This window comes from Crinia signifera, chromosome 12, assembly GCF_055691185.1.
Source record: "Crinia signifera chromosome 12, ASM5569118v1, whole genome shotgun sequence".
Taxonomy (NCBI): Eukaryota; Metazoa; Chordata; class Amphibia; order Anura; family Myobatrachidae; genus Crinia; species Crinia signifera.
Window position 1 is genome coordinate 351,732 of NC_139228.1, and position 11,013 is coordinate 362,744.

Below are 11,013 nucleotides of genomic sequence, written 5' to 3' on the forward strand. Positions count from 1 at the left end.
CCATAGATGTGTGGTATATTTTAAAACACTCCTTTATACATAGGCCGGGTTTGTCGGGGCAAGTGTCACACTGGAAAATAGTTTGCTTTCTTATTCCCTTTTTATAGCAAACTTTGCACCTTTTTTGTGTCCTGCCCTTTTTTCCAGTGGAGGGGATTTCATCAGGAAAATGCTGCCCTGGTACAATACGGGGGCCAGTACTAGAAGTACTGGGGCCCTCTGCCTGCTGGTTCCCAAATATTAGGCCCTTTATGACTTCCTCTTGAAAGTGCATAAATGTCCCCCTCTGGCCGGTAGAACGGAATAGCACGTAAGCGTTATACAGTGCCATCTGGATGATATACACGGCCACCTTCTTGTACCAGATTTTTGTTTTCCGCAGGGCACTGTACGGCTTCAGTACCTGATCTGAAAGATCCACTCCGCCCATGTACCTATTGTAATCCAGGATACAATTAGGTTTTGAGGTGTGGGTACTGGTACCTCGTACAGGGACGGAGGTGGTACTGTCTCCGTGAATTGTTGTCAGTATAAGGACATCCCTCTTGTCCTTATATTTGACCAACAACATATTTTCGTTGCATATTCCCCTGCTTTCACCCCTTCTCATTACTTGGGCAATGTGCGTTTTTGGGAGGCCTCTTTGGTTCTTGCGCACAGTACCGCAAGCTGCTGTACCTCTTGAACCAAGGGCCTTAAACAGGGGGATGCTAGTGTAAAAGTTATCCACATAGAGGTGATAACCTTTATCCAGGAAGGGGTGCACTAAATCCCAGACAATTTTCCCACTAACACCTACGAGGGAGGGGGGGCATTCTGGCGGTTCAATTCTAGAATCCTTCCCTTCATAAACCCTAAACCTGTGGGTGTACCCTGAGGTGCTTTCACACAGTTTATACATTTTTATGCCATACCTTGCCCTCTTACTGGGAAGGTACTGGCGGAATTTAACCCTTCCTTTAAAATGTATAAGGGACTCGTCGATACAAATAAATTTTTCAGGGATGTACACCTCTTCAAATTTGGCACTGAAATGATCAATGACCGGCCTGACTTTGAATAGCCGGTCAAAGGTGGGATCATCTCTGGGTGGGCACTGTGCATTATCGGTGTAATGCAAAAATTTAAGGATCGTCTCAAATCGAGCCCGGGGCATGGCCATACGGTAAAATGGGGTGCTGTACAGAACATCTGTACTCCAATATTGCCTAATTTCTGGCTTTTTTACTATGCCCATATGAAACACCAGACCCCAAAACGTCATCATCTCTACTGCATCTACAGGGGTCCACCTAGCAAATGATGACGTGGGGTTTTGAGCAATAAACTGCTGGGCATATAAATTAGTTTGGTCCACCATTAAATTTATAAAATCATCAGAGAAAAATAATTTGAAAAAGTCAATTTCTCTGAGACCTGTGGAATCAAATTGGATTCCTGGCATGGCCAAAAACTCAGGAACCTGGGGCTCAAAATTGTCTGGTGGTGGGGTCCATACGAGATCAATTGTTGGGGGGGGGGGTCTCAGCTGCCCTACGGGGGCGTCTTTGAGGGGGTCCCTCATCATCAGAGGAGGAAGAGGAGCTTAAGGCGAATCCTTCAAATTCCCCGCTTGCATCACTGGCTGTGTCAGAGTCAGAAGCAAGCAGGGCATATGCCTCCTCCGCTGAATACATTCTTCTGGATGACTGTGATGACATTTGGGAGGACATTTGGGAGGACATTTGGGATGCCATTTTTATTTTTGTGTTACTGGTAGTGAAATGTTTCAACACGTGTATAGTGTAGGGGGGGGTACAAACTTTATTTCAACCCGGGGGATATGTAGTGTGTATGTAGTGCAGAAAAAAAAAAAATACTTTATACCAATAAAAAAAAAAAAAAAATGAAGGGGTTAAAAATAAAAAATTGAAGGGGTTAAAAAAAAAAAAAAAAAAAGGTCCTGCGCCAAAAATTGAGCACAGATGTTGGTCAGTAACGTCTGTCACTGAACAGCGCTCAAAGGCAACAGGAATTTGATCAAAATCACAGTGTGTGTAAAAAAAAAATTAAAAAAAGACCCCACAGCACTCACAAAAAAAAAAAAAAGGTGATCAGTGATGCAACACTGATTACCAGTGAGGTGCAGCAGGTGCACAACCTTTGGTGCAACTGACAGGTATATATAAAAAAAAAAAAAAACCTCTGCACCCCCAAAAAAGTTGCTGATCACCTCAGATATAGTGATCAGCACAAAAGGCGGGGGCAGCAGACACAAAATTTAGCACTCTCTGTCACTATCTCTCACTATCTCTCACTATCTCTCACTATCTCTCACTATCTATCACTCTAGGACACTAAAAAACCTGCACCCCCAAAAAGGGGGGGTAGCAGACACAAAATATACACTCTCTATCACTCTCTGTCACTATCTCTCTCTATCTCTCTCTATCTCTCTCTATCTCTCACTATCTATCACTATCTATCACTATCTATCACTCTATGACACTACAGCAGCAGCACTGACAGGTATATCTATATATAAAAAAAAACCTGCGCCCCCAAAAAGTTGCTGATCAGTTAATTTATACTGATCAGCACAAAAGGAGGGGGCAGCAGTCAGTTATATAAAAAATATATAGCACAATCTGTCACTATCTCTCTCTATCTCTCTCTCTCTATCTCTCTCTATCTCTCTATAACTATCACACTGCAGCAGCACAAAATATAGCACTCTGTCACTAGGCCTCTCTATCTATCTCTCTCTCTATCTCTCTCTATCTCTCTCTCTCTATCTATAACTATATCACACTGCAGCAGCACAAAATATAGCACTCTCTGACACTATCTCTCTCTCTATCTCTCTCTATCTCTCTCTATCTCTCTATCTATCTCTCTATCTAGCTATTACACTGCAGCAGCACAATTTCACAGCACAGGAAGGCACAAGTAGCAACAGGATCCAGGAAGCATCCAGCACACTACTAGGCACAGATCAAGCAGTGATCAAGCAGCGATGAAGCAGTGATCAGGTAAGTATGGAGCAAGGTTCTGGTCAGTATATGGCGGCAGGTGGCACGGTGACCGCACTGCACGCTATTCCAGACCGGAATGGCGTCTGCAGTGCAGTCACCGTTAGTTTAAACCCCCCTCCATGGCTGTGATTGGTCCGTCGGTCCGACGAACCAATCACGGCCTTTGGGGGCGGGCGGGGTGAGGTGGGGTGACACCAGTGTCACCCTTACACCCCGCGGTGATTGGTGCTGTACTTTACAGCACCAATCACCTCCGATCCCGTGTCACCGGCGAACGTTATTCGCCGGTGACACAGGAAAACGCTGTAATTGGCTGTTCACACTGAACAGCCAATCACAGCGATCGCCGACGGGGGGGCGGCATCGCAGCCCCCCCTGGGCATGCACGGACATGTCTGCTGTCAGGGACAGCAGACATGTTGAAACTGTCACCGCGTCTATAGACGCGGTGACAGTTTAAATCCATGACGTACATTTACGCCATGTGTCGGGAAGTGCTTCCCGACCATGACGTAAATGTACGTCAAATGTCGGGAAGGGGTTAATAAAGTTTCTCTGAGTGCCTCTGTTCTTCACAACGTCTACTTACCCGTCACGGAAGACACCGGGGTCGTTCAACCCGCTGGGTGAGTGGCAGACCGCAGAATTAAACTAGATATATACAGCAATGTGTGTGTGTTGGGGGGGGGGGGGGCGGCGGCACTCACAAATGAACACACTGTAGGCAACTTTATCAACAACGTTTCGGAGCCTCTTGGCCCCTTTATCAGAGTGCAAACCAAAAAAGGCTGATGCTGATCATGACAGAGAAGAGTGGGTGTAATTACACATATGATCATAAATATATCCAAGAATATCCCTTACAGGGCTCTCTAGCGGAAGCTGATAAAATAACCTTAGAAGTTGCCAAGTTGATAAAAGACGACTTTCTCCAGCAGAATGGATACTCCGCCTATGACAGGTAACAAGCCCACCTATAACCAGAGCCGTGACCACTAAAGTGCCCACCCCCTCCCCCCCAGCCTCACATCTGATCCCCGACAGCCCCACATAACGCCCCCCAGCAGTAGCGCCACTTACACACACAACACCCTCAGTAGTAGTGCCACTTACACACACAACACCCTCAGTAGTAGCGCCACTTACACACACAACACCCTCAGTAGTAGTGCCACTTACACACACAACACCCTCAGTAGTAGTGCCACTTACACACACACCGCCCCCAGTACTAGCGCAGATTACACACACAACACCCTCAGTAGTAGCGCAGATTACACACACAACACCCCCAGTACTAGCTCAGATTACACACACACCGCCCCCAGTACTAGCACAGATTACACACACACCGCCCCCAGTAGTAGCGCAGATTACACACACACACCGCCCCCAGTAGTAGCGCAGATTACACACACACCGCCCCCAGTACTAGCGCAGATTACACACACACCGCCCCCAGTAGTAGTGCCACTTACACACACAACACCCTCAGTAGTAGTGCCACTTACACACACAACACCCCCAGTAGTAGCGCAGATTACACACACACCGCCCCCCAGTACTAGCGCAGATTACACACACACCGCCCCCAGTAGTAGTGCCACTTGCACACACAACACCCTCAGTAGTAGTGCCACTTACACAACACCCCCAGTAGTAGCGCAGATTACCCACACACCGCTTCCAGTACTAGCGCAGATTACACACACACCGCCCCCAGTAGTAGCGCAGATTACACACACACACCGCCCCCAGTAGTAGCGCAGATTACACACACACCGCCCCCAGTACTAGCGCAGATTACACACACACCGCCCCCAGTAGTAGTGCCACTTACACTCACAACACCCTCAGTAGTAGTGCCACTTACACACACAACACCCCCAGTAGTAGCGCAGATTACACTCACACCGCCCCCAGTACTAGCGCAGATTACACACACACCGCCCCCAGTAGTAGTGCCACTTACACACACACCGCCCCCAGTAGTAGTGCCACTTACACACACAACACCCCCAGTAGTAGCGCAGATTACACACACACAGCCCCCAGTAGTAGCGCAGATTACACACACACCGCCCCCAGTACTAGCGCAGATTACACACACACCACCCCCAGTAGTAGCACAGATTACACACACACCACCCCCAGTAGTAGCACAGATTACACACTCCGATCCCATTAGTAGCACAGATTACACACAAACCGTCCCCAGTAGTAGCGCAGATTACACACACACCGCCCCCAGCAGTAGCGCAGATTACACACACACCGCCCCCAGTACTAGCGCAGATTACACACACACACACACACCGCCCCCAGTAGTAGCGCAGATTACACACACACCGCCCCCAGTAGTAGCGCAGATTACACACACACCGCCCCCAGTACTAGCGCAGATTACACACACACACCGCCCCCAGTAGTAGCGCAGATTACACACACACACCGCCCCCAGTACTAGCGCAGATTACACACACACCGCCCCCAGCAGTAGCGCAGATTACACACACACCGCCCCCAGTAGTAGCGCAGATTACACACACACAGCCCCCAGTAGTAGCGCAGATTACACACACAACACCCCCAGTACTAGCGCAGATTACACACACACCGTCCCCAATAGTAGCGCAGATTACACACACACACCGCCCCCAGTAGTAGCGCAGATTACACACACACCGCCCCCAGTAGTAGCGCAGATTACACACACAACACCCCCAGTAGTAGCACAGATTACACACACACCGCCCCCCAGTAGTAGCGCAGATTACACACACACCGCCCCCAGCAGTAGCGCAGATTACACACACAACACCCCCAGTAGTAGCGCAGATTACACACACACCGCCCCCAGTAGTAGCGCAGATTACACACACAACACCCCCAGTAGTAGCGCAGATTACACACACACCGCCCCCAGTAGTAGCGCAGATTACACACCGCCCCCAGTAGTAGCGCAGATTACACACACACCGCCCCCAGTAGTAGCGCAGATTACACACACACCGCCCCCAGTAGTAGCGCAGATTACACACACACCGCCCCCAGTAGTAGCGCAGATTACACACACACCGCCCCCAGTAGTAGTGCAGATTACACACACAACACCCCCAGTAGTAGCACAGATACACACACAACGCCCCCCAGTAGTAGCGCAGATTACACACACACCGCCCCCAGTATTAGCTCAGATTACACACACAACACCCCCAGTAGTAGCGCAGATTACACACACACCGCCCCCAGTAGTAGCGCAGATTACACACACACCGCCCCCAGTAGTAGCGCAGATTACACACACAACACCCCCAGTAGTAGCACAGATTACACACACACCGCCCCCAGTAGCGCAGATTACACACACACCGCCCCCAGTAGTAGCGCATATTACACACACACCGCCCCCAGTAGTAGCACAGATTACACACTCCGATCCCATTAGTAGCACAGATTACACACAAACCGTCCCCAGTAGTAGCGCAGATTACACACACACCGCCCCAGTTGTAGTGCAGATTACACACTCAACGCCCCCAGCGGTAGTGCTGTTTCTACACACACACCGCCCCCAGAAGTATCACCACTTAGACACAACGAACCCAGTATTAGCGCTGCTTTCACACACAATGCCCCCAGCGGTGCGCCACTTACACACACAATGCTCCCAGCGGTAGTGCCGCTTACACACACAATGCCCCCAGCGGTGCGCCGCTTACACACACACTGCTCCCAGCGGTGCGCCGCTTACACACACAATGCCCCCAGCGGTGCACCGCTTACACACACAATGCTCCCAGCGGTGCGCCGCTTACACACACAATGCCCCCAGCGGTGCGCCGCTTACACACACAATGTCCCGTACAGATATTTTTTAATCCAATGTACTGAACAGATAACGGATAAATATTTGTACAATGGACTTCCAGAACATCCCGGGCAATCTGTCAGTAAATACAACTTTGCTTTGTTTGCAGATTTTGTCCTTTCTACAAGACTGTGGGAATGTTACAGAACATGATAGCGTTTTACGACATGGCGCGGCACGCTGTGGAATCCACGGCGCAGGCAGAAAACAAGGTCACATGGGCCATAATCCGCGAGCATTTGGGAGACATCTTCTATAAACTCAGCTCTATGAAGTTTAAGGTAGGTGAAGAGAAGCCATTTCAGCAGGTGTACGTATGCTACAGCAGGCATCAGGCAGGGTCCCATCGGATTCCATGGAACACACACCCATACACATTACATTAATAACTGACACCAATATAGTAACTTTCATTCAAACTTGTAAAAAAAAAAAAACAATGAGACTATGTACAACATGGAAGCCTAATATAATTCTAACATATAATTCAATATATTGCCCCTGAAAGTTTGAAGCCTGGTGCCCCCATGTCTACGTGTGTCTGCTGTTCTTTACTACTGTATATGGTAGCATCTCTGTGGCGGGTAACCTCTGATGAAATTCACCTTCCCGGAGCTTACTGTGCATATAGACAATCACGTGTGTGGAAGACGTGTAACTGATCGCCAGCTCGTTCCTCACCGACCCTTCCCTGAGGTTTTCTAACTCCTCTTTCCTGTTACTGTATGACCATATTCACACTCTATCTGCACCAGAACCTTTCCAGCTGTCTCTTCAGACCATACTTGCCTACTTTTGAAAACTAGTTTCAGGGAGATTATAGTTGGTAGAATGCAGGAGGGGAGGTAACTATGATGTAACAGTGTACTGTGGGCTAGGTGACATGAGGGAGATTGCTAGACTAATGAGGGAGAGAGGGAGATTGGTGTTATTTCAGGGAGTCTCCTGCAGAATGCAGAAGGGAAGGTAACTATGATGTAACAGTGTAATGTGTGCTAGGTGACATGAGGGAGATTGCTAGACTAATGAGGGAGAGAGGGAGATTGCTGCTATGTCAGGGAGTCTCCTGCAGAATGCAGGTGGGGAGGTAACTATGATGTAACAGTGTAATGTGGGTTAGGTGACATGAGGGAGATTGCTAGACTAATGAGGGAGAGAGGGAGATTGCTGCTATGTCAGGGAGTCTCCTGCAGAATGCAGGTGGGGAGGTAACTATGATGTAACAGTGTAATGTGGGTTAGGTGACATGAGGGAGATTGCTAGACTAATGAGGGAGAGAGGGAGATTGCTGCTATGTCAGGGAGTATCCTGCAGGATGCAGGAGGGGAGGTAACTACGATGTAACAGTGTAATGTGGGCTAGGTGACATGAGGGAGATTGCTAGACTAATGAGGGAGAGGGGGAGATTGCTGCTATATCAGGGAGTCTCCTGCAGAATGCAGGTGGGGAGGTAACTATGATGTAACAGTGTAATGTGGGCTAGGTGACAGGGGGGTGATTGCTAGACTAATGAGGGAGAGATGGAGATTGCTGCTATGTCAGGGAGTCTCTTGCAGAATGCAGGAGGAGAGGTAACTTTGATGTAATAGTGTAATGTGGGCTAGGTGACATGAGGGAGATTGCTAGACTAATGAGGGAGAGAGGGAGATTGCTGCTATGTCAGGGAGTCTCTTGAAGAATGCAGGATGAGAGGTAACTTTGATGTAATAGTACATCACGGTACTGGTCACATGTATTGAAAATAAAAAGAAAAGGCTTCTTTCAAAAAGAACAACCACAAGTGTATTTATTTTTATATACTTTTATTGAATTGTAAGACGGACATCACTGATCAAGGGCGCTGAGGACACTATTGGTGGTGTGATATATATATATATATATATATGCGGCGAATAGTCGGCACTCGCTATCTGTGTCAACTGCGTGGTGCTCGGGAACAGAAGGTATGTAGAGGGCGACACCCCGGCACTCACTCATGAGTGAGTGCCGGGGTGTCGCCCTATATATATATATATATATATATATATATATATATATATATATATATATATATATATATATATATACTCTCTCTGTATGTAAGTGACCAGCACTCTGGAAAGCGGTGGGGGTTAAGCCGGATATCTGGCCTGGGTGCCTTCCCAGGTGTAGCGTACAGGTACACCGGTAAATAGACGGAGAAAAGCGGGCGTCACTCCAGGACTTCACTCAGTGCAAAAGTCTTATTGGGGTCAACAGCGTTTCGGGACGGAGGTCAAGCGCACTCGGGAGGATGGACGGACGGCGTCTGAGCCCTGGTACCTAAGTTTGTTATATTTGTATCACTGTGTGTGTCCTGATGACGGGCCATGGTCCGAAACGCCGTTGATCCCAATAAAACGTTTGCACTGAGTGAAGTCCTGGAGTGACGCCCGCCTTTCTCCGTATATTTATATATATATATTTCCATCTAAAACAAATAGAGGGGGCGCTTCATAGTGTAATACAGTTTATTTAAAACAGGTGGACAATGCTAACAGCAAATCTCCTATTAGGAAGGTAGAACCCGTACCGAGGTGTTCCTCCGGTTTTAGCTGGCTACCACAAGATATACAGTATATCAAATAACCACTGGCACAAACTGCCATACAGTATATAATACATCTGCAATCCCCGTTATTTGTGCATGGGAGTAGACTCATTGCTGGAAGCAGTTGACCTTATTGTTATCCAATCTTTGTAGCATGTTCACATAATGTTATCAGTGGGGAACTGCTTATCACATACAGGCATGTATGTTCTGGTGTATGTAATATTTGTGCAGGACGGTTCCTCTGGGAGGAGGCACCGGGGTGCTTGACACATTACACACCTTCTATGGTGGGCGTAGAAGACATGTGATACTTTATGCTAAGTAGTGGGCAGGGATGGCCATTGGCGTTGTTATAATGGTGGTGATATTGCAAGCGGCCATCGATAGTGGTTTCACCATCCTATGGTCATCCCATTTCTTTAACTGATTGGCCCGTGGGCCATATCAAAACCTGGGAGGTGGGGCTTCACTAATGTTGGGGGGCGGAGCTATACAACACATTATGTTGCTATGCTGCTCCAGCAATTGAGTGAAAATGTCTGGTTCTCTGCCATCGATGGCAAAAGTATTCTACATAGGCCATAAACCGCTGAAGATTATGCTGATGATTATAATCGATGGTCGCTACCATTCCCCAGGAGAACCATATATTAGGAACATCAGAAGATGTATGTTTATATGTGATTGGGCCACTATTACTAATAATAGTACAGAAACCTGTACAATGTAACTCTCTATGGTTTTCTCTCAGGACCCAGTAAAGGACGGAGAAGCCAAGATCAGAGCGGACTATGCACAGCTATACGAAGAGATGCAGACAGCGTTCCGTAGTCTGGAGGAATAGCGGCTGATTGGAACATTACATATGAAGGAGCTGCAGCACCTGGTTGTACATAATATTTAATTAAACTTATATTTTACCTGTTTTACCCAAACTGTGAGCCTCCTTCACCAGCGCTTCAGTTGTAATAAAATTCTAAAGTTTCAGTTATCTAAGCTTCCTGTGTCCAAATCACTCACTGGATCTTCTTGTTTCCCAATGACTGACCGGATCTTCCCACGTCCCGATTACTGACCGGATCTTCCCATGTCCCGATCACTAAACAGATCTTCCTGTGTCCCCATTACTGACCAGATCTTCCGACGTCCCCATCACTGACCAGATCTTCTGACGTCCCCATCACTGACCAGATCTTCCCGCGTCCCGATCACTGACCGGATCTTCCCGCGTCCCGATCACTGACCGGATCTTCCCGCGTCCTGATCACTGACCGGATCTTCCCATGTCCCGATCACTAAACAGATCTTCCTGTGTCCCCATCACTGACCGGATCTTCCCTTGTCCCGATCACTGACCGGATCTTCCCACGTCCCCATCACTGACCGGATCTTCCCACGTCCCCATCACTGACTGGATCTTCCTGTGTCCCGATCACTGACCGGATCTTCCCTTGTCCCGATCACTGACCGGATCTTCCCACGTCCCCATCACTGACCGGATCTTCCCACGTCCCCATCACTGACTGGATCTTCCCGCGTCCTGATCACTGACCGGA

At 48.2% G+C, this 11,013-nt stretch overlaps 1 protein-coding gene across 6 annotated transcripts in view; it reads left to right on the top strand.

Moving 5' to 3' along the window:
* LOC146049953 (V-type proton ATPase catalytic subunit A-like) overlaps positions 1 to 10,448 on the top strand; it is a 269,656-nt gene extending 259,208 nt beyond the window's left edge. For all 6 annotated transcript variants that reach the window (XM_083166658.1, XM_083166660.1, XM_083166655.1 and 3 more), the window contains 3 exons: positions 3,881 to 3,975; positions 6,995 to 7,166; positions 10,209 to 10,448. In XM_083166658.1, the coding sequence (XP_083022784.1) occupies positions 3,881 to 3,975; positions 6,995 to 7,166; positions 10,209 to 10,301 (360 nt within the window). In that variant the 3' untranslated portion in view covers positions 10,302 to 10,448. The remainder of the gene's footprint in view (positions 1 to 3,880; positions 3,976 to 6,994; positions 7,167 to 10,208) is intronic.
* Positions 10,449 to 11,013: the final 565 nt, after the last annotated feature.